Below are 25627 nucleotides of genomic sequence, written 5' to 3'. Positions count from 1 at the left end.
ACAGCAAAAATACACATTAAAAATTATGCCATATCTCCTTTGTTTTAGTGAGATTAATTCTTAATAATGATAAGAAAATGTGTGAATTCTAAGTAAAGAAAAGATCTGTGAAGTCAAAATGTTTTTTATTAACTTGAAAATAAATATATTCTTTTAAATATTCCACTTCAGAAGTCGCAACCAAGTCAATATTTTTAATCAAAACAATGAGACATTTGGCATGCACGAATTCCTTACTCCTAGTATGCCTGAAAGACTTACATGTAATACAGTTTGATAATCTTTTGTACAACTGTGTACGTATTTACATATGTATTTGATATGTCATCCATGAGATCAGATGACACTAGAGGTAAGAAGTGCAAACATAAATCTTTATGAATGCTACAAAATGCTTATCCCATTAGCGAATACTTTAGTGTTCACTTTCCTCAATAGATGGTGGTGTGCTTTGTTTCCACTTTGACAGCGACATTCAAATGCCCCGTGATCGCCGAAATTCATTCATTATTTTTTTCGTCTTACTACCCTCTACATTAAAAATAAATGATGAAGAAACTAATAGCGATAATTATGAAATACCAAATTTAGAATTTGAAGGTCACTGCTATATTATGTGCAGATTCTGAAAAAAGTGTAGCACTGTATTGTCTTAGTATTGTATTGACTTAATAGTAGGCTAACTCAGGAATGTAGGCTAAATGTGTTAAATAAAGTACAGTGGACCCCCCCCACACCCCCCGTATTTGCATTCTTTAGATTCACGGACTTACACATTCGCGGATTTTTCTCAGGAACGTTTTCCCGCATTATCCGCAGAAAATTCGGACATTCGCAGTGTTTTTCTATGAGAATTATCAACAAATTCCTGTTTTTTTTTTTTTTATCAATTTCATCATAAAATGCACTTTTTGTGTTAAAACTATTAAAAAAACCAAGTATGAAAATTTTAAGTGGGTTTTTCTTGTTTTAACTAGCAAAATAAGCTGTTTTTAGCATTTTTATAGGGGTTCCAAACATTGGCAGGTTCTAACTATTCACGGGGCGGTCTGGTACGCATCCCCTGCAAATATGGGGGGACCACTGTACACTATTTTTTAAAAAATTATACATTATGACATTGTTGCTGGAACGGAACCACATCATTAAACGAGGAGTACCTGTACTACTAACACTGAGTCCTTATGTTAAGTACCAAATACTGTTCAGTAAAATGCAAAACAATAATGACAAATAGTACGTACACAGAATATCAAACATGAACATTTTAAAAACTTGAATGCTCATTGCTAATGCTTAGCTACAATCCACAAATGCTAAGTCTTAAAAGTTACATATACCTGGGGTGGTAAGTGTGAAAACTGCGGCACCATAGGTCGTATCTGCTGCTCCTTGACCCATAAAAATTCACCATAATCAATAAAAAAGACCTGAAATGGAAATAATTAACAATTGTTTAAAAATACACAAAACAATTATAAAACAGGTTTTGACATAGGAAAAACCTATTTTTGGTAGTCACTGTTTCGTCCTCAAAGGAGTTACCCCCCTGGCGTGTGCCAGCGCCCCAAGGTGATCAGACTAATATCAAAGAAATATCTTTTAGTCTGGTCTTTTAGCCGGGTATTATGCCGTAATGATAAACACTATGACAAGTGATAAGAGTATAATGGACTCAAAAGACAAGAAGGCATTTTTTCTCATCTTCAGCGAAAGCTGTACCCAGTTTTCCTATGTCAAAACCTGTAGAAGTGACTATTGCGCATGTGCATCGGCCATCTTGTTTTATGTTCGGGTCAGCAAAAGACCTCAAATCATTACTCTGTTGGTCAACGCAGGATGTACCTTACCCAAATCCCATGGTTTTTTGTCAGGGAAATGGGGGGATTTTGAGGACTCAACAGTGACTACAAAAAATAGGCTTTACCTACGTCAAAACCTGTTGTTTGATAGGGTAGTCACTGTTTCATCCTCAAAGGCTGTTTTATCATCAAAGGAGCATTACAAAGAAATTGACAGGTGACGTAAAACTTAAGCTCACAAATTTTCATCCCAAATATCTCAAAGTTTTAAGATTAAAACATTTCAGGTTCAATGTCAAGCCACTAGTTTCAGTTAATAAGATAAAGAAAACACATAGGATATAATTTTAGCATAAATTTCTATGGTGACTTACCTAAGTATCTTGGGTATGGTTGCAACCTTTACACACCTTCCCCAGCGATAGTCAACATACCCACCCGTTACGGAGACCTCTGGGGTCAAGACTAACCATACCACCTACTGATACACAGTGCATTCGAATGGCAGTAGTGTTTTAAGAATACTGACTCTGATGACCACCCAGTACATTCAGAAACGTCTTCAAATGATACATTTCTGAATAAGGCCAATGATATACTTACTTTCCTAATATTATGTGATCTAGGAAAGGAATGTGGGTTAGCCTATTTAATGAGAGACACTAAAATTATTCTTACCCCTGGTAGAGAGAGTGGTGTGTTTGTGCTAGGATGTAGGAAAATTGGACCTTCTGAAACATTTTCTATGACCTCTAGGTTCTGTGACCTCTAGGTAATCCTTAAGTGCTTGAACTGGGCATAATGTTTTGTCTGCTAAATTGAGTCGTCTTAAAAGATTAGATTTCCTCTTTAAAGGATTCTCATTCTTGGCCAGGAATGATGGGATAACAATAACTGGTTATCGGCAGTTTGTGTGATATATGGTCCCCGTCTAAGAGAGCCCAATTCACTAATACGTGCTCCTGATGCTAATGCTACCATGAAGATTGCTTTTTGAAGCATGTATGTGGTGGTTATATTAGGTCCGTTGAATTGAGGAGTACATAAAAGTTTGAGTACCTTATTCAGGGACCAAGTAATTGGAAGTCTTTTGGGAGCGGGTCTCTTTAAAGGAAAAGACCACAGAAGGGAAGTGACAACTTCTATGAGCAAGGGTTCTGTCTGTTAATGCAGCCTTCTTTGCTGTAATTGTTGTAACTGTAAAATGTTTGTCTTCAAAGAGGTGTATAAGAAAATTCATTAGTGTTTCTATAGAAATCTTGATTGGGCTCTCACTCTGGACATAATCTAACCATATTCTCCATACAGAATGGTATTGCTGGATAGATGATGTCCGTAGTTTTTGCACTAGGTACCTAGCAATATTGGGTGAGTAGTTTTCAAGGTAGATTATATTTTAAAAATCCACAGGTGAAAGTCTCGGCTTAGAAAGGAGGATGCGTAAACGACTTTCCCTCCTACTTTCTGGGATAGTACAGCGGATGGTAATGGAATTGACCTCTTCGTCCGCTGCTGAAGTAGTAAGAACCAATGCCTGTTTGGCCAATTTGGGGCTATTAGGTAAGTTGTTTCTTTGAAGGTTAGGAGCTTGTTCAAAACCTTCGAAATCTGGGACAATGGAGGAAAGAGATAAATCGTCTTCCAGTTGTTCCAGTCCTGTAGGAAGGCATCTTTTGCGATTGTTTGATTGTCCACATTCGGGGACACATACTGGGAGTTTGTGATTCACGTATGTGGCAAACAGGTCTACTTCCGGTTGTGGAAGTAGGTTGTATATTATTTGAAATGAGTGGTTGTCCAATGACCACTCTGTTGAGGCTGTCGTGTTCCTTGACAAAGAGTCTGCTATTACATTGAGTGACCCTGTAAGGTGAGTTGCGGACAAATGCCACTTCTTTTCCTGTGCCATCCGAAGAATGGCTAACATTACCATATTGAGAGAAGGTGAGCGTGATCCCAATTTTTTTATGTAAGACATTGTAGTCGTATTGTCTAGGACCAGCAAAATGTGTGTTTGTTCCAGAGGTTTGAGTTTCTTTAGAGACAAAAAGACAGCCATCAGCACTAGGAAATTGATATGACAATTCCTTAGAATAGCTGACCACCTCCCCGCTACCTGACGACCCTCCCAATGCCCTCCCCAACCTCAACATGGCATCTGGGTGTTTTGTTACTTTTACAGATGGAGGAGTCAGGGTGACCTGTTTTGCCAGAGATTCCTTCTGTGTCCATGGCCGATGTATCTCCCCAAGTTTTTTATGCATTTTGTGAGATTTGTCTCACATCCTTTTTCTTGCATGTTACATCCAAAATTTGTTCAAGTTTTTCAGTTGCAACCTAAGTATTTGATCTGTTATAGATGCAAACTGTAGCAGACCCATAATGCGCTCTAATTGTCATCTGGAAGCAATGGGCTGTGTCAGGAACCTTTTGAGGTTTTCCTTATTATGTTCTGAGCTTTGAGGGGAAGATGCAAGAGGCTGTGAACCGTGTCCCAACACATTCCCAGCCACTGAAAATGTCTGTAGGGTGTGATACGGGATTTTTTCCAATTTATAATAAAGCCTTTTGACTGGAGTCTGTTGACTACTGTTCCTAGGTTTTTCAGGCACTTTTTTCTTGTGGCTCCCCAGACTAACCAGTCGTCCAAATAAGCTATCACATGTATTCCTTCTTTCCTGAGTTCCCGAACAACTACCATCACCAATTTTGTAAAGATTCTCAGGGCAATGACCTTGAATCTGTATGTACTTTTTCCTATCCGGAACCCTAGGAAGGGGCGGAAGGGAACGGCAATAGGGACGTGCCAATATGAGTCTTTCAGATCTATAGAAACTGTCCAGGTCACTTTTGGAATGACAGAACGCACTTGGGCAACGGTAGTCATTCGAAACTTGGCAAACAATGTTGACAGGTCAAGGATCGCTCTTTGTTCTGAAGAATCCTTTTTGGGAACACTAAAGAGACATGGATGGTGACAAATGTAAGAATGTTTCTCTATGGCTCCTTTTAAGAGGGCCTTCTGCACATAATCTTTCATAAAGGGGTCCGGTTTTTAAAAGAACCCTATCCCAGGTGGAGAGGGGGGGTGAGACCATTTCCACCCCAGTCTGTTGAGAATAATACTGTGTTCTCAAAGAGAAGACTTTAATTCCATTTGAAACTTCTGAAGTCGATCCCCGACCAAACAATTCCTTTTGGGATCCCCCCCTTCCTCTGCCTTTTCTCTTAATGGACATTCCAGGTGTTGGTTTTCCTTTTCCTCTATAAGCTGGTTTTTGGACCTTGTGAAAAGGATACGCTTTTTGCTGTGCAGGTTTTTGTCCCTTTTGAGGGTGCTGTCCCTTCTGACTACCTACCTGTGTATGAGGAGAGCTATTGGAAGTAAATGGAGGCCTATATGAATTTTGATCAAAGCGTGCCTTTTTTGGATTTGGTAAGGGGGAAATTTCTGGTTTTTTGTTTCCTGAAATCTTTTCCCAGTAGAGCATACACTGTGCAATTTTGTTGACATGCTTGTTCTTTTATTTGTGTCACAATAGACTCCTCAAGCAGGTCTCAGCAGAAGGCATTAGACTGTAATAGGGTAGTCACTTTGGGAAGTGACTTGTTGGAGTTTTCCAGTACCTCCATTCGCACTTTTATGCGCCAGTCCAAAAATTCATACAAAGCTTCCCATAACGTTCTCATAAGGCTTTTAGCCACAACAGCAAAAATAATCCTAGATTCTTCTGGAAGCCTTTTTGTGGCTATTTCTAACAGTGAGGAAGTGGTTAAGACAATAAGGAGGTGGGTCCTAGCATGAAACTCTGATGCTGATGTACCTTCTGAAATCCTTCTCATTGGAGTACCAAATCACTGAGTTACAATATCTAGGGGGGAGCTTTTTCCTATCAAAGGGAAGTTGTAGCGTTGCCCATTCTTCGGTGGAGTTTCTGAAACCAGAATAACCGAAGCAAATGGTTTTAGTTCTGCCAATGGTTCACGCTTTCTGGTTACTACTAATTTTGAAAATGTGTTTTCACATGATTTATACCTTTAAATGTGATTAAATGTGAAGGGGCAGAAGGCTGGTGGTACATGGTGAGCCACCTCAGTCTTGTTCATAATGGCACTATAAATTCCTGTCCCATTTACCTGGTGAAGAGTTTCATCTACAGCTCTTAATGCCAAATTGCCAGCTAGGAGAACAGTTTCCTTTAGAGGCTTCTCCACGTCTGGCACAGGTGGTATCAGGCGCCATTCAGTGTTAGGAGAGGCTGACCTGTCCCTAATTTCAACATGTACTACTTCTATCATGGTCTTTCTCTCATTAATAAGATACTTACCATCCTGAAAGAAAATACACATTGAAGCATCTCGCTAAGGGTTATCAACATCAGAGTAGGAGAGTGTCTGCTAGATTTTGGTCACAAGACTCATAACCAAAACTGGCCATTTTGTTGATTCCAGTTGTGTTTGCACTCTTAACTCTTGTTTGGGCAGATTTGGTTTCAATTCTCCCCATTCTAATGCAAGATGCAGGACATTTACATTTTGGTGTATCATTCAATATGTCCATTATCTGTTGCCTTTCAGCAGCAAAAGCATCTTTGATGTCATTCATTATTTCCTTGCAGAAGTGATCTAATACCGCAAACTGTGTATCCCTTTTGGGGGAGCTTGTGAAACCTGATTGTATATCTACAGCTGAGCTGCACCTGTCTGTTCCCGAGGGGCAGAAGTCCTGGGTGAATTGCTATAACCCTCTGAATTTGCTGTTATTTCCATTGGGTTCAGGTGGATCCTTATATCCCTTTTGGGGGAAGTATCCTGATCGGCTTCTGAAAGCTGCATGGGAGATATACTTTCTTCAAAAATGTTTTTCCCATGGCTGATTGACATCTGTGTCCTTGGTTCTACTGGGTTCAGCAAGGTTCTTTCGGTATCAATGTCTACCTCAAAGTCTTTGAACACTTCACCTGAAGGTGAGGATTCCTCTAATTCCTCCTCAGGATGTACCTGGAGGGTAGTGGTGACTGATGTTATTGGGTTTTGGCCCGAATATGGAACGTCAGAGAAGGGTTTCAATATATGCTGCCGGAGTTTTGCCGGATGGATATAATCTTCCCCTTCCTCATTTTTGCCAAACCCCTAGGACCCATCGAGACAGTCTAAAGCGAGCAGTTTCATCTTTAAAGCTTGCTGCCAAGAGCACGCTACAACTCTCGCACATATCAGGAACAAATTTGCCCTGATCGTTACAGGGACTATGCCTATGGCAGGTGGTATGGGCAGTTCCCACTGGCAAATATCACACCAAGCAACCAGCTTGGTGTGATATTTTAATTGAGGGTCATTTCTCAAGATGGCCCTGTAGTGAAAAAACCAAGTTGTTATTAGAAAATTTTTATTTTAGTATAAATTATTTTTAATACTTGAAAACCGTAAATATTAACAAGTAGTAGATATTTTATAAGTCAGTTTGACTACAAAATTACATTTCTAGTACATTCTGTAAATTATTTAGGTAATTCTACGTGCTAACTCCGCACGGACTGTAAGGAACGGCTCCGTAAAAATAGAGGCCAGCCACTAGGGACTGGGGCGTCAAATGTTATTTTTCTGTTTCTGATACTAGTCCCTGGGGTTAAACTCAACCCCCCCAACAACAATTGTTAAATTTCAAATATCTGCTCAATTACTTTTAGAGAATTGTAATTTTCATATAAATACTCGATGCAGTTATTACCTAGAACTGCCTAAATCTGTGTTAACTCAAACCTTTTGAGGTTTAAATTACCTCTGAAGCCTTGTTTATTTTTATATTACTCAAACTAAGTCCTTATGTATTGGTTTTTAAATTTGATTATAACAATACCCAATACTATTCAAGTTAGTTATGACTAACTATTTACTAACCTAAGCAAGTTTTCTATAAGGCGTGGGTTAGTATCCTTGGTATAGTCTATTCCTACTGGATAAGGTTAGGTTTTTACTTATTACCAACAAGAATTTAATATGTAGCCTAATCGCTTAGTTAGGCTACATAACCAAGTAACTATTTACTGAGTTATGTAATTTTTGAAATGTTGAATAAAGTGGTTTATGAACCCATACACCTATACATATACACATACTATATATGGCTAACTATTTACTAACCTAGTAAAGATTTCTATACGACTTGGGTTAGTATCATTGGTATAATCTATTCTTACCATATAAGGATAGGTTTTGGCTTATTACCAACTAAAACTTAATATGTAGCCCAATCACTTAGTTAAGCTACATAGCCAAGTTACTATTAACCGAGTCAAGTAATTTTTGAAATTTTTTCAATTAAGTGGCTAGGATACTAAATCATAGCAAAACACACAATTTTGCTAAGACTCAAATAGTTTTAGCATGTCACATTACTGATAAACTAGCCTATATAGAACCATCATACCAACGCTAACCTTCATGTTAGGTTATTTTACCTTACACGTAATTCAACACTTACTAAGCATAACTTAAGAGTGATAATTCAAATTACAATTTCAGCACCCCATTAAACATGTTATTTAACCCTAAACTCCGAGCCGGTATTTCCGAAAGCGTCTCCCGTGTGCCGTAGGCATTAGGGAGCGAGTGCCGAAGCGGAAAAAAGTTTGTTTAAAAAATTCACTGCACGCTTAGTTTTCAAGATTAAGAGTTCATTTTTGGCTCCTTTTTTCGTAATTGAAGTTTAGTATGCAACCATCAGAAATGAAAAAAATATCATTATCATATATAAATATTGGAATATATGACAGAGCAAAAAAAAATCTTCATAAATAATGTATACAAATCGCGCTGTGAGCAAAACGGTTAAAGCTAATGAGTTAATTTTTTTTCGTTGTATTGTACACTAAGTTGCGATGATTTTGGTACATAACAAATTGTAAAACGATCAAAGCAACACAGAGAAAATATTATCACAATAAGATCCATGAAATCGTAACGCCCGGACGTAAAAAAAAAGTTGTTTTCAATAATTCACCATAAATCGAAATATTGTGCTAGAGACTTCCCGTTTGTTGCAAAATAAGATAATTGATTGAATATTATTAGACTGTAAGTGTTGTAGCTTACAATTGCAGTTTTCGACCATTTCGGTCGAGTTAAAGTTGACCGAAGGTTGAATTTTTTCTATTTATCGTTATTTATATGAAAATATTTCAAAACTGATAAAAGCTACAACCATGAGTTGTTTTTCTTCTACTCTACATGAAATTGCAAACACTTTCATATATAAAACTTTATATAACAGCTAATATAAAATGGTGAAAACATTACGACAATCGGACGAAAGAATTTCTGATCTTTTCGGCAGAGTTACCGCGCGGACATAAGGAAAAAGTTTTTTAAAAGATTCACCATAAATCAAAATATTGTGCTAGAGACTTCCAAATTGTTGCAAAATGAAGGTAAATGATTGACTATTACTAGAATGTAAGAGTTTTAGCGTACAATTGCGTTTTTTTACCATTTTGGTCGAGTCAAAGTTGACTGAAGGTTGAAATTTTGGCATTTATCGTGATTTATATGAAAATATTCCAAAACTGATAAATGCTACAACCATGGGTTGTTTTTGTTGTATTCTACATAAAATTGCACACATTTTCATATACACAACTTTAAGTAATGGCTAATATAAAACGCTGCAAACATTACGACAAACACGACAAACTGATGGAAGAATTTCTGATTTTTTGGGGAGCTACCGCGCAGACGAAAGGAAAAAGTTTTTTAAAAAATTCACCATAAATCAAAATACTGTGCTAGAGACTTCCAATTTGTTGCAAAAAGAAGGAAAATGATTGAATATTACTAGAATGTAAGAGTTTTAGCCTACAATTGCGTTTTTCAACTATTTCGGTCGAGTCAAAGATGACCAAAGGTTGAAATTTTGGCACTTAATGAGATTTATATGAAAATATTTCAAATCTGATAAAAGCTACAACCTTGGGTTGTGTTTTTTGTTGTATTCTACATGAAATTGATCACATTTTCATATATAAAACTTTATGTAAAGGCTAATATAAAATGGTGCAAACATTACAACAATCGGATGAAAGAATTTCTGATTTTTTCAGCAGTTACCGTGCGAACGTAAGGAAAAAGTTTATTTTTCAAAATTTCACCATAAATTAAAATATTGTGCTAGAGACTTCCAATTTATTGCAAAATGAAGGTAAATGATTGAATATTACTAGAATGTAAGAATTTTAGCTTACGATTGCATTTTTTTACCATCGTTCGAGTCAAAGTTGACTGAAGGTTGAAATTTTGGCACATCGTTATTTATATGAAAATATTTCAAAACTGATAAAAAGTTACAACCATGGGTTGTTTTTTGTTGTATTCTACATGAAATTGCGCACATTTTCATATATAAAACTCTATGTAACGGATAATATAAAACAGTGTAAAAATTACGACAAAGTGACGAAATCATTTCTGAGATGTGTCGCTGATGCTTTTTAGTGCGAGAAGAAAGAAATTCGTGCATGCGTGCCTGGGTAACGCTTGAAAACAAAACAACAGCTTGATTCGTGAACTCCCAGCATCCCTCAAGGCGCGATTCAAAATTTTTTGCCAAGTAGGCCCAATTTTACTAGCCTGCGAATACGTATTCTAGGCTAACAACTTTGATTAATCGTGTTAGTAAGGGGTTTACCACTTAACATCTTGGAATTATTTGGCTTGGTTTATTTCGGTCATACTAAATATGGCAAAATAAAACTAAAATGATGTAGCATGTTTATCTACTTCTAGGTACTTATCACCAAAAAATTAGGTAAATACTTAAGGTAATTTAATCACCTTTAAAATATATACTATCTTTGGTTACGGGCTACCGATAGTTGCCATTCCTAGTCTAAAATTACATGTCCTAAAATGGCTAGGCTACTAGCTCATGCAGGCTACTGCCCCGGAAATTGTAGAAACAGTTATCTGAAAAGATTAACTAAATTAATAATACAATATCAAATATCTTTTTTGGGGCAAAAACAACTTACCACAAAAATTTATTTATATACACTTTTTGCTTTCATAAAGGCTAGCCTGTAACATATTTCTTGCCGGTCACGTGTTCTAAACAATGCCGGACAGGTAAACAAAACACTAGTTTTCTACGTCACAATAAAATTTTCTTGTTCCACAGTTTTTAACCTAACTGTTTTAACTAAATCTTAAAAATGAGCACTTGAATTTCAAATGACGGCGATTCCATGATCAATGTCAAAGAAAAAATCTCAAAATAGAGGAGCACTGGCAGTATAGTCTTTCGTGTGTGATGACCAGAAAGAGTAATGGTTTGAGGTCTTTTGCCATCCCAAACATAAAACAAGATGGCCAATGAGCACGCTCAATAGTCACTTCTACAGGTTTTGACTTAGGAAAACTGGGTACAGCTTTCGCTGAAGAAGACAAAAAATGCCTTCTTGTCTTTTGAGTCCATTATACTCTATCACTTGTCATTGTGTTTATTATTATGGCATAATACCCAGCTAAAAGACCAGGCTAAAAGATATTTCTTTGATGTTAGTCTGATCACCTTGGGGCGCTGGCGCACACCAGGGGGGTAACTCTTTTGAGGTTGAAACAGTGACTACGCTATCAAAAATGCATATTATTCACCTGAAAATACATGTATTTCAATTTTACAGCCCATGTAGGAAATAAAGTATAAATATATAGTATACGTAAACAATTACAGAAGTGTTTAGAACACTGTCAGTTACTACTTCTAAAGATATTTTCCCTGCTACATATTGAAAATATAACAAATTTTTGATCAATTTGTATTTTTCATAACTAACAAACCTGAGGTCTTAACATTAGGATATATACTAGTGCCAGTTGGACAATCAGTGGAATCAATTAAAAAAAAAAAAACTTGTGTGATCCAGGGACTATTGGCATCTGTACCTGGTCACGGGGCATTGGTAGTTACCACAATGCCCTGGGCATCTCGTGACCTATCAGTTACTTTCCTACTGCCTTTAAGAGAGGACGGAATTACTCTCTATCTCTTTAAAGCCGGTTTAGTTTGCCCATTTACTTTCATAGCTTTCCCTTTAATCTTTCTCTGGGTGATCTCAGTATAGGTGTGATCTGCTGTTTGTGCAAGTTGTGTAACAAACAATTTTTACTGTAGAGTCCAGCTCATTCTATTATAATCTTACTTCATAATACCTATTCCTCTTCGAGTTTCCAGAGAGAAAGTAACTGACATTGCTGTCCTGACATTCAGAAAGTAAATATCTTCTAAGATTACCTGGAACACAACCAACAAGTGCCGTACAGTTGACTGGATTGAACAGTCATCACCAAGAGAACTGGGGTTGCTCGTCCATCAGATGTCCATTTGTCAAATGCACATGCCCAACCCTTTGATCTTCCACCTATTCATTCCTCTCTTTCCTTATTTTAAGCATACTTCACACTATAGATTACCAATCACTAGTTTTTAAATTAGTTTATCAAGAATATTATATACACGAGTTACACAAATATAGTACAAAAGTAACTTAAACATGATTAAAAATAAAATGGTAATGTTTACCACATCTTATTTTTTCTAAGATTAGTCACAAACACATTTTAAAATGCAATTCTTATATGGTAACACATTCAGTAGAATGGTGGTGATCTTTTTCTTTGCTATGGATGCTTCAGGCTATTTCTGAATATATCAAGTAGGGTAATGGACCGGTTTGTCTGTCTTTCATCACTGAACTCTTTTCATAAATGTCAACTCCTACTTGCTTTTTAGTTCTTTACACATTCCTTTTCACTTCAGTTTCAATTTCATGCTCACAAACCTTAATGAAATTAATTCGCTCTACAAAATCATTTTTTGACAGCAGTATTTTGCATTTCCACTTTTATAGATTTCACTTAAAAGACCATATAAATGGTTTTGTTTTATTCTTCACTCCAATGCCATTTTTCTAATTATCATTCCATGAAAAATTTACCTACACATGAATCTAGCACACATTCATTTGTGCCCAAGACATCCATGCCCTTCATTCTTCCTTGAATTATCAGATACCATCACTACTGAGAAAACCAAGCAAAATCCACAGAAAGCCACAGTTGTGGCCATAAAACAAGGAAATAAACCATGTGAAAGTTCCAACAAGAGCCATGATACAAGATACTTCAAGTAAAGCTGCATGTTATGGCAGTCAAAGTGATGCTGTTTACTGAGTGAGTGGGTGGTTCCCCCCATCCACCCACTAACTTGCCACTAGTTGAACCACCCCCCTTCCACTACTCAGTTGCCACTAGTTAGCTATTTTGTTACCAAACAGCAATGAATGGACCACTTTTACCAAAGTTATACACATATAACAATTGCATTCTCATAAAAACAAACACATTCATATAAATAGCTAATATGTTAATATTTTTTACTTGATTAAATGACCAAAGCGAATGCAAAAATCTGTTAATTCTAACATCACCAATGTGTTAACAGTGGAACAAAGTATCAGCTGAGGCAAACATCAAGGCACAATAACACCTATAAATTTCATTTTGACAGATCAGAACATGAACTTTGTATAACAGAAACAGATGTAAGAAAAAGTTCTTAAAAGTATACTACGCAACAATATCTTAATATTCTTCTCACTGTCAAAATACCAAAATAACAGGTAAGAACTCAAACTTTGTAGAAAAGATTAAGGAAATAGTAAAGAGTTCTGACAGTATACTTTAGAACAATATCTTCATAAGCCTTTTTATTGTAGATGATGATTCCAGAATGTTTACCTGGCTCCAAATGTTTTCCCAAGTAGACTCACTGTCCCAATACTTAGTGACAAAGCAACCTTTTCATGACATTAAGATAGAATCTGATGAAATAAGAGACTAAGAACTACAATGTGACATGGATTATTAATTTTACAAAAGCTGCATAGTTTCTCACCTTTAAGACGGTATAATTAGTTTCCCTTTGAATTTCTAAGATACGGACACGATAAAAATCTTCCTTTCCATCTCGGGTACAATGTACAACTTTAAGTTCCCCAACTGCTGGCAAACAAGCACTGAGCTCTGGCAAAGAGTATTTGTAATGTTTATGCATAGCCTCTCCTAAACTCTCTAGAGTCTCTTGATCAACACCACTGGCAACATCAACTGAAATGTACAAATCATTCATTAAAAATGAATAGTAAAGAAACTTTCTTTAGCTGCCAAAAATTATGGCTTTCTACACATGACACACCTTACACACAGAAATATCCCTAAAATGGCTGCAGATAAAGTCTATGACATACTCGTATTCTACTACTCATATTCTCACCTTCATGCCATGTCCTTATTGTTCTACATGACATTAGGGGTCAACAAAATATGAAAAAATGTTTTAATCAATTTGTATTTTTCATAGCTAACAAACCTGAGGTCTTAACAATAGGATATTTCCAAGCGTTAGCTGTTAACCAGTTAAAAATGATCAAAGATTATACGCAAAGAATCTGTGAGATCTGGCAACTCCTGCGTGTACGAGGTGATAGCTGGTCAGAGACCGTGACGTATTTAAGTCTTTCCCCAACCCAGGAACTATAACAGAGTAGGGGCAGCTAGAGGCGGGAAGTAAACATTAAGATCTCAGGTTTATTAGCTATGAAATATACAAAAAATTTGTCATTAGTTCATATATAGAACAAACCTTCGGTCTTAACAATAGGATACTTGGTGGGAGGTACAAGTATCCTAAACTGGCTGGGAGCTAAGCCCTGACCACCCCTCTTAAAAGAATTAGTTCTAGAGAAGGTGATCTCATACCTGTGAGAAGATAAACAGATACCTAACAACTCAGCCATCAGGGTTGAAGTACAATGATATATGAGCAGATTCATTGCAACCAGGGCAAAGAATATTCAGACTATATGCATACTCACAGGGGTTTGTTACTATCCCTCACTCCCCCTTGCTGTAGAGAGAGGAGTATTTTGCTACTGAATAGAGGATTTGGTACAGGCGGCCCTCGGTTAGCGGCAGGGGTTCCGTTCCTGGCCGCCGACGCTAAGTGATTTTCGACAATAAGCTATTTTAAAGCCTATGGCCGCCGCACACCTTTCGAAATTCTAGACCAGTTAACAGCGCCCTAGACCAGCCAAACGGTGCCTTAATCCCGGGATGGCGCAATAAGTAAAATTATATTCATGCAGTATAGATCTATAGAATTTACTGTATAGTACATTATAGTATTATAAATACTGTAAGGTGAAAAAAGCCTAGCTTTAATCCTTTGGGTGTCTAGAGTATGTAAAGATATAATAAGGTTTTATACAGTGTACAGGTAGCTGTAGTGTTCAAGTTACGATTATCGGATTATCGTCTTACAAATAATCCGATTTTATGAGAGACCAAATTACAACAGCCTAACTTTATCCCATCTTCTAGTTACATAAGTTCAAAACCAGCAAAAGAGAATTATGAAAGTACGGTTTTAACGTTATACTCGTTGCATAAACGTGTACAGCCATGAACAACCGAACGTGAAAAGACTTTTTTTTCTAAGTACAACCAAATTCGATAATGTACGTTTGGCTTGTATTTCAATCATCGTACTATAGTTCACTATTACCATAATTGTTATAAATGACGTTATGTAGAATAGAACTGAAATATCTTAACGTAATAACTTTATTCGCTATATATCAAAGATCAATATAGATAAAAGATCAATCGGGAAATATACTGTTAAATTTAAACCTAATGACTATTATCGTGCATCGGCAACAAGGATAAAACTCCAGTAAATGTATGCCATCAAACACAGCCGTGGATAAAATTGAGATAAAATAATTTTAATCAAAACAATTGGGCTTGAAAGAACACATTTTACTGTTGGTTTCACGCTGATATAAGATAAATAACATAAAGTTCATATTACGATAATATAAAGGAAAATTGCGAAAGGAATCACGTAATTTTTTTACGCAATAAACATGCTGCCAACGTAATCTGTTAACGAAAAAAAAAAAATTCACAATCACAACAAGACATATTCAATTGACATTTCCACCTAAAAACATGTCGTATAAGGAAAAATAACCTTATCTCATATGAGTCAAGTATCTAGATATTCGTTTATGCCAACTAGAAGCAAGAGAATTCGCTCGGAATTGCGTTAAATATGCCGAAACAAACTCGTGTTCGCCATCAGCTGATTTGAAACCAAAACATTGGCCGCTCCGCGGAATACTAGCTTAGATTTGCCGTAGTTTTTATAATACAATAATATGAGAATACATACAATATTATTGGATTCAGTGAAGAATTGTATAACTTTTTAAAGGATTTATGGAAAAGATGCATAAATAATAAAATACCACCATGCATTTTTCGGAACAGTGACGGACAAGAACGAACATGAAAAAACATCCTCTGACAACGTGGAGGGTAGTTACAAAAGCTGCCATAATTTGTATCATTATGTACAAAAATAAAAATACCCTATACGTAGTATATTTTCATACACATTTCAAACATAAGAGCATTAACATTTATAAAATCAACACATCAATCACTAAATTTGCACTTTTTTTTTTTTTTTTTTTTTTTTTTAAATCGACACATTGATCGCTAAATTTGCACTTTTTTTAACTTTATTTTCAGAAGAGTGGCAGGCGGCGGCTTACAAGAATGAACATGAAAAAACATCACATTTGATAACGAGAACACAGTTTCAAAAGCTGCCTTTGTATCATATTTATATGCAGAAATAAAAATACCTATACGTAATACATTTTCATACACATTTTAAACGTAAAAGCATGAACATTTATAAATCAACACATCCATAGCTAAATTTGCATTCATTTAACTCTATATTTTCGACTTAGAACAGCATCAGAGGCATATATTTTACCCTAATACTTATGTAATAACTCAATACAATATTTTAATATCATTTGCATAACCTTTATGGGCTGAACGGTATTTCTACAAATGTATGTACTCGTTACACATAACAGCACTAGCGGTACTGTTGACCGAAAATTGTGCCATAAAAATACCTTAAAATAACTTATTTTTTAATGACTATTTTTCACGACAGCCATAAAACTGATTCACCGTTGAGCGATTGCGCCGTTAACCGCGGGCTGCCTGTATTTCAAAGATCAAAAACACACCAACTTTCAGTATGGCTACCTTACTCACCTGTATCAGACCAGTCCAGCATATGATGTGTCTATTCCTCAACCCGCCCATAGGAAGAAGAAAGGAAAAAAGAGAAAGAAAGAGACCAGCCAACTCACTCCTCTCTACCACAAAATCATCATGATACAAAATACCCCATTAGGGGTAATTGATGAGTTACACAACTTGTTGGGCAGCCACCACAGCACTCATAGAAAACATGTCCAAAGATCTGTGAGCATCATCTTTCAGGTAAAAGGAAGTGAACATAGACTGGCGCAACCAGGAACCAGCACTCAAAATTCTACGAAAAGCAAAATTTTTCTTAAATGGCAGAGAAGAATTTATACCGCTGACAGTATGTGCTCTAGCCCGCACAGACTCAGCTATAAGCCTGCTTAGTTGCCTCACGTATCCAGAATGAAATAGTGTTTGGAAACCTCTTTTCTAGAATGACCAGTGCTGACAAAAAGTCTAGGCGAGTCCTTTAAGGTAGCATCTTAGGGCTCTGACAGGACAAGTAACAGTTCCTGTGGGTCATTGTCCACAAAGCCATTCAATGATGAAATGGAAAAAGAGAAATCTGTCATCATGTACCAAGGGATTTTGGGTCTTGGCCACAAATTCCGGGACAAACTCGGTCACCGACCCCCAACCGCTGGTATGTTTCACCTAATAATTTAGGCCATGTAGCTCCCCCACTCTCTTTGAAAAAGCCAAGGCCAACAGGAAAACTGTCTTTGGCATCAGAATTCTGTCAGACAAACGACACAAGGGCTCAAATGCAGCTCAAGTAGGCTTCTCTGGACAAGCAAAACATCCCATGCAGGAGGCTTGAGTTCCCTTGGAGTACAGGTTTGTTCGAAACCCCTGAACAACAAGGAAATCTCCCTAGATGAGAGATGTCTACGCCCTTCAGGTGTAATAAAAAACCTAGTGCTGCTCTGTAGCCCCTGACAGCAGAAAGAGAGAGTCCTTTCTCATCCCTGAGTAAGATAAAAAAAAATATCTGCTATATGCTGAACAGAGGCTTTGAGTGGAGACAAACCCCGTCGAGGACACCCATCACAGTAGACCATCCATTTCCCCTGGTAAATTGCTGAAGAGGATTTTCTGCGGCAACTGAACATACGTCTCACTGCCTCCTGAGAAAATCCTCTTGCTTGATAGTCTCCATCCATGAAGAGACAGGAATTCTACTGACTGGTGAAATCTTTTGACATGAGGTTGACAAAGAAGTTGACGCCACAGAAGAATCTCTCTTGGAACCTCTGCCATAAGAGACAGAAGGTCCGGGAACCACTCTGCATGAGGCCACAGAGGAGCCACCAAGGTCATCCTGAGATTTCGAGAACTACCCTGTGATTATATATTGTATAATTGTTATTGGTATTTTATGCATTGTTGAAATATGGTGGGTGTCCTATATATGGACAGCATATGGTTGATTCTAGGTGTCTGTTGATGTATTTAAGTTGTGTTGTGACATCATAGCCTGTGACGTCATAGACAAGATGGCAGCGGCGTCGGTGGGATGTAAATAATAACACGGGGCAGTAGGAGACACGTGCGTGTGGTGTTTGGTTGGTAGGGGAGAGCTCTCTGTCTGGTAGGAGTTTTTGGGGTGTAAGTCTTATTGTGGTGTTGATCTAAGGTGATTTCTGAAGTATACTGGAGTTGGAGAACGTGTACAGGTGGGTAGATTATTCATATGTGTAAAAAAAAGTTAGGCTAGGCTAAAATACAAACTGGTAGCAGAGCATGGTTGATCAAAGATGCCTGGATCTGATAGTGAACAAAGGGAGACTAGATGGAGAAGGGAATGTCCGAATTTTAACGGGATACAAGAAGAGTACACAGAATGGAAAGGTCAAGCCGAAGATTGGCTACTATTGTATGGAGAAGATACAAAATACCCGGCAATAGAAATGAGAATGAGTTTAAAAGGGAAAACCCGAGAACTAGTGGAAGGATTAGATAGAGATAAACTTACAGGTACAGAGGGTCCAAAGATAATCCTAGACAAACTAGATAAAGCCTATCTAAAAGACTCGGTAATGGAGAATTACGGCAGAATAAAAAGATACATTCTAATAAGAAGAGACTGGTGAAAAGATGGTGGACTATTTAATTAGATACGAGAAGGCAGCATCTGAGTGTGAAAGACCTATGGGGGAAAGGCATGCTTGAAGGGGAAGTCAAGGGTTATATGTAACAGAGCAAGGAAATCTCACGGAAAATAAAAAACAAATGGTATTATCGGCTTGTGGGCAAGAAAAGTTAGAGTAAGAAACAGTGTCGCAAACAATGAAAAGACTATTTGAGGGATTAGGGACTAAAGAGGAACGGGAATGGTGGGGGTCATCAGAAGGCAATGCCAGTTCTGGGAGAGGGAGGGAAAACCAGAGATATCGGGGAAGATGGAACCGAGGTGAGTGAGAGAGAGAGAGAGAGAGAGATGAGAGAAGAAATCCTATAAACAAAGAAGGGAAGGTAACAGTATGTACAATATGCAGCTCCGAATGGCATTGGGCTAGGGATTGTCCTCAGAATTTTCATAATAGGAAGAAAATTGAAACAAAACTAGAAGAAAATAAGTTGAAAACAGAAACTGGGACCGAAGAAGAAGAGGTTTATTTAGGAGAAGTTAATAAAATAGTGGAAGAGTCGTGGGAGGTGGTTGATGCAATTTTGGACACGGTGTAAATCAACAGTTTGTGGGGAATTGTGACTAGAACGTATTGTCATGGATTTGAGTCACTAAGAGTTGAGGAGAATGAGGGGCACTAGGACAGCGTCTAATAAAGTGTTTAATTTTGGTGAGACATCTTATAAGTCCAAAGGAATAATAGAAGAAATACCTGTGATACTAAAAAACAAAAAGTTTTATTTGAAGACAGAAATTCTGCAGGGTGATATACCCTGGCTAATATGTAACCAAACCATGAGCAAAATGGGTATGACCCTAAATTTGAAGAAAATTGTGTCATAATAGAAGTATTAGGGGGAATCAAAGTAGAGTTAAGAGAAGATGAACAGGGTCGTTCAAGAGTACCTATAAGGAGGAGGAAGGTAGAAGAATTATTACTGGAGGATTGGAAGGGAAAGAATCTGAGGGAAATTAAGGACACAATGAAGAAATTACATCTACAGTTTGATCAAGGAAGTGGAGATAAAATATGGAAGCTAACATAGGAAGCACAATGGAGTAATGGGTTAATTGAAAAAGAAAAAGAGGAAATAAGAAAGTTACTAATGGAATTGATTGTAAATTGTGAGGTTTGTAAAAGATACAAAAGAAACCCCGCCAAACCAGTAGTAGGCTTTTCTTGGAGTAAAACTTTTAATGAAGTTGTAGTGATGGATGTGGGAGAGAGAGGAGAGAGAGAAGAGAGAAAGTTGAGAAAGTTCTTGGTAATAGTGGATACGGCAACGAGGTATTGTCAGGCCTGTTGGATAAAAAATAAGAAACCAGAAAAAATAATAAAGACACTTTTTGAGTGCTGGTTTGCTATATTTGGAGCTCCCTCCAAAATATTGTCAGACAATGGGGGAGAATTTCAAAATGAAAAAGTAAGGAGGATGGCAGAAAGATGGAATATTAAACTATTAGCCACAGCATCAGAATCTCCGTGGAGCAACGGATTATGTGAAAAGACCGTAGGCATAATCAAGGTAAGTGTAAGAAAGATGATGGAGGAGGAGGAAATAGATTGGTCCATAGCATTGAAATGGGTCGTGAGTGCTAGGAACTGCTTAATGAATAATGGAGGTTTCTCTCCCAACCAATTAGTATTTGGAAAACACCCTTCACTGCCTAACTAATGGGAGAAGAAAGTTCAAGTCCTGCAAGCAGAGAAAAAGGGATGGAAGAGGGTACGGTAAGGGACGCACTGAATGCAATGCACGAGGCCAGAGAAGCATTTATAAAAAATGAGTCATGTAATAAAATAAGAATAGCGTTAAACAAAAATATCAGAGAACATAAATTTGAAGAAGCAGTGGTAGGAGATGAGGTATTCTATAAGAGGGAGAATGACAATGAATGGAGAGGACCTGCTCAGGTAGTGAGAGTATGGGGGAAAACAATAATAGTCAAACATGGGGATTCTTTAAGAGAAGTAGCTAGGATACATGTGACTAGGATTCAACGACGATCACCAGATACAGAAGAGATATCTGCTAGAATAGATAAATCCCATGGTGTGAAAGGTAGATCAGATGGCTAAAATGAAGGAAATGTAGATTGACAAGAAGGAAAGGAGATAATAGTAGGTGGGAGAAGGAATGCAGACACAGAAGAGACTATAGGAAGAGAGGTGGTAGAGGAAACAGTGGAAGATACCAGGGAAAGTGGGTCAATAGAAGGCGAGTTAATGGAAGAGATACCAAAATTCAAAAAGGGAAATAGATTCGTACAATGTACAAGACTCACAGTCAGGTGACAAATGTGGGTTAACTTAAGGGATTATAGTCAGGTAAAAAAAATTGAAGATGAAGAGGAGGTGTTGCTAGGATTTGAAAATAGAAGAATAATTGAAGCTAAAGAAAAAGAACTTCAAAGTTGGAGAGATAACCAGGTATATGAGGAGGTAAATGATGTTGAACAAAAAGCTATATCTACAAGATGGATAGTAACTGAAAAGATAAAAGGGGGGGGGGGGGGAAGGTTATGTAAAGCAAGATTGGTAGCTAGAGGGTTTGAAGAAGAGATGGGAAAAGGACGCTCCCACATGCAAAGCTGAAATTTTAAAATTCTGTCTAACCATAATAAAGGTGAAAAATTGGAATTGTTATACATTGGATGTCAAAACTGCATATTTACAAGGTGACAAGATACAAAGAGAAGTGTTTAAATATTTAAAGCCATCTAGGGAAGATGATTGGAGGGGATTATGGAAGTTGAAGATAAGCGTCTATGGGCTCAAGGACGTAGCAAGAGCATGGTATTGTAAAGTGGTGAAAGTAGTGAAGGAGCTTCAAGGTGAGAGACGTAGACTAGAACCTAATAAGGGATTTTGACGTAAGGAAAAATCTATTTCTGGGCGATTGGTTCGTGTCGCCCAGGGAAATATCCCTTTAATCCATTATTTCTAAGGTAAATGCACTAACACATACCAGAGAATAAATAAAATAAAGAAAAGGTCAGTATCACTGACTCGCTCACCCTCCAAGAGGGCGTCGGTATGAACACTAGGGCGAGTGAGACCACTACCACGAACCTCTTACCAATAGAAATCTCCTACGACAAAACCCCCACAAGAGGGGAGCTGACCCACAGAGTGGGCAGCAACTACTACTACTCCATCCCACGCTACCGACTGCTGCGCCTCTGGTGGCCATCCCGAAGTTAGCAGACAATCTTGAGCGCAGGGATGGGTAGGGTGGGATTTCGCTGGGCGACACGAACCAATCGCCCAGAAATAGATTTTTCCTTACGTCAAAATCCCTTTTCTGGGCTCAGTTCGTGTCGCTGCGCGAAATCGTACCAGAGAATTAGCACAAGATTGTAAAAGAAAATAAATAAGGTCTCAATAAAACTTAAAATAAAATAAAGAATTATAATTGCTAAAAAAAAATATACATATACACAATTATACAAGTTAGAAAATATTCCTTAAAATTAGCTTAAAGTTAACATATATGTACAGGGCTTACATGGAATATATGTTGAACTTAACATTTGTGTATAGTTATTATGTAAAAAAAGTAAATAAAGCAATTATAATAAAAATAAATGATTTTGAACAAACTTAGACTATAATTTAGTAAATAAATTTATATGTCTTGATATACAAAACCCGTAACCATTGTAAATGTAGATGTGTCACCGTAGCATAAAAATAAGGGGACCACATCATAGAGATCAGTATATACAAACAATTGTGGGTGACCCTAGCAAAAAAAATAAGGGACACCCACTGTACCATCACAAGAGCAGCTAAGACTCAGGTAGAGTAGATGAACATGGTAGGTATAGACAAACTGTGAATGAGGTAGGTAGAAAGGAGATCTGGATCTTCAACTTAAGATTTAAGCAGAGTCGGGGGAAACTATGTTACCCGCTGCAACTGCTGAAAATTTTAGAGCTTCCAAGGACTTTAAGTAATGACGCTTAAATACTGTCGGCGATTTCCATCCAGTATACTTTTTCAAATCATCAAAATTCATGTGTTGGAAATAGTTAATTGAGGTGGCAACTGCCCTGACATCATGAGCTTTAGGAAGGAATCAGGGTTGGCTTGCTTAATAAAGTACAGGATCTGTTGCCTGATACCTTTCAATAGATAAGTACCACCTTTCTCTCTCCTAAAGAGAGGACCCGAAGAGGATGAGGATGTCCTGGACAGAAAGGCTCGTAAGGTCGTTACTGGACAAAGAGAAGGATCTTGTGGAAGGGGTATAACCTTCCACGGTTCCCACCTCAATAAAGGATCCTCGTTCTTTGCTAAAAAGCTACATTCCGGAGAGAGAAGAACTTCTCCTGAGGGAAGAAATTCTATATGATTCGGATCTCTGGATAACGCCGACAGTTCTGAATTCTAGCTCTGAAGCCAAGCTTAATAAAAAATAGAGTTTTCCTTAAGAGCATTATAAATGAACATGTCGTATGTTTGTTTCTGAAGCCAGCTTTAGAACATCATTCAAGAACCACGACACTGATGTAGGCCTTACTGAAGGTCTAAGTCTAGCACAAGCCTTGGGAATAGAGGAGAAGTAAGAATCTGTCAAGTCTATATTGAAACCGAGTTGAAAAATCTTCTTCAAGGCTGACTTGTTTGTGGTAATAGTGCTAGCTGCTAAGCCTTTTTCAAATAAAGATCTGAAAAAGGATATAGCTGAATTGATTGTCATGATTCTAATATCTGATTCTCTCAGGAAGATTGCCAACTTTTTGACTGCAGCATCATACTGTCTCAAAGTTGAATCTCTTTTGTCAGATTCCAAGAAAAGAATATTCCGTGGATCGATATCTGCATCTTTTTTAGCCGCAAACTTCATGAAGTCCATAAAGTTAGGGTTTGAGAATTCCTGAGGAAGCGAACACAGTCTTCGTTTGTACTGACTGGGAGAGCCTGGGATTGGGAATCCTGAGAGGACGAAGACCCAGTTCCAGAATCAGAGGGTACCAATTGCTCTTCGGCCAGTCTGGGGCTACTAGAGCTACTTGACCCTTGAACGTCCTGAGTTTGTTCAGTACCTTCAGGAGAAGATTCACTGGAGGAAAGACATAAATCTTCTCCCAGTTGTTCCAATCTATGGACAGGGCGTCTGTGGCATAGGCCAGAGGGTCCAGGTTGGGGGCCACATAAACATGGAAGTTTGTGGTTCGCTTGAGATGCGAATAGATCTACTTGCAGACCTGGCACCCTCCGGAGAATCCTTTGGAACGAACTGTTGTCCAGTGACCATTCCGACTCCAGAGGAACTGAGCGGGATAGAGCATCTGCTATGACGTTTCTCACTCCAGCTATGTGGGTGGAGGAGAGGTGCCACGAACTGTCCGCTAAGGAGAAGATGGCTACCATGACATGATTCAGATGTCGAGACTTGGAGCCTCCCCTGTTTACGCAAGGACTACCACTGCGCTGTCCAGAACTAGCTTTATGTGGAGTTTCTGGCGGACGTAACCTCTTCAGAGTCAAGAATACTGCCATCGCTTCTAATACGTTTATGTGAAGCTGGCGGAACTGGGATGACCAGGTTCCTTGAACCTTCTTGAATTGAGAATAACCTCCCCAGCCGCTAAACGAAGCGTCTGTGTGGATGGTAATCCCCGAGGAGGAAACTGAAGGGGTACTGATATTGACAGGTTCTTCACTTTTGCCCAAGGGCGCAGACGATTCCGTAGAATCTGTGGAACTGATGACAACCTGTCCCTGGATCTGACATTTGATCGTGAGTGCCAGATTCTGGTTAGATCTTTCAGTTTGGCTTTCATCAAGATGTTTGTCACTGAGGCAAATTGGAGAGAGCCCAGGATTCTTTCCTGGCTTCCTCCTTGAAGCCAACTCCTTAAAGCATTTTTTATTTTTGCTTTAGAAATTGCTGTACTGACTTCGCTATTTCTTTCCTCTTGGCTGATGGAATCGACAGAGTATGGGAGGATAGATTCCATTGAATGCCCAGCCACTGAAAGTTGGACTCCGGGGTGAGTCTTGATTTTGTTCTGTTTATCTTGAATCCCAGATACTCTAGAACTGGGATTACTTCAGTGTTGCTTTGTGACATTCCTCGACTGTTGGAGCCCAAATCAACCAATCGTCGAGATACGCTACTACCATTATCCCCTGAGACCTCAGTTGTTGGACGATTACTTCCACCAACTTCGTGAACACCCGGGTGCCACGTTCAGACGAAGGGAACTACCTTGAAGGAGAACGCTTGATCTCCTATCTTGAAGCCCAGATAAGGGCGAAAGTGTCTTGCAATAGGGATATGATAGTATGTGTCTGTAAGATCGATAGAGGTGGTGACGGCCCCACGGGGAAGTAAGGTCCGTACCTGCGAGATGGTCAGCATTTTGAACTTGTCGCAGCGAATGGCCAAGTTTAAGCGGGACAAGTCTAAGATTACCCTTCTTTTTTGTGAGCCTTTCTTTGGAACGCTGAATAAGCGACCTTGAAACTTTAATCTGTTGACTCTCG

The 25627-nt window shown here is 38.1% G+C and overlaps 1 protein-coding gene across 1 annotated transcript in view; it reads right to left on the bottom strand.

Moving 5' to 3' along the window:
• LOC135211173 (uncharacterized) overlaps nt 1-25627 on the bottom strand; it is a 285675-nt gene that overhangs the window by 23458 nt on the left and 236590 nt on the right. Inside the window, exons 17-18 of the mRNA XM_064244376.1 lie at nt 13753-13964; nt 1341-1430 (exon numbers count right to left, since the gene is read on the bottom strand). Coding sequence (XP_064100446.1) covers nt 1341-1430; nt 13753-13964 — 302 coding nt within the window. The remainder of the gene's footprint in view (nt 1-1340; nt 1431-13752; nt 13965-25627) is intronic.

This window comes from Macrobrachium nipponense, chromosome 4 (assembly GCF_015104395.2).
Source record: "Macrobrachium nipponense isolate FS-2020 chromosome 4, ASM1510439v2, whole genome shotgun sequence".
In the NCBI taxonomy this organism is placed as follows: Eukaryota; Metazoa; Arthropoda; class Malacostraca; order Decapoda; family Palaemonidae; genus Macrobrachium; species Macrobrachium nipponense.
Note: the sequence above shows the minus strand (reverse complement) of the source record. Positions and strands in the feature narration are given on the sequence as shown.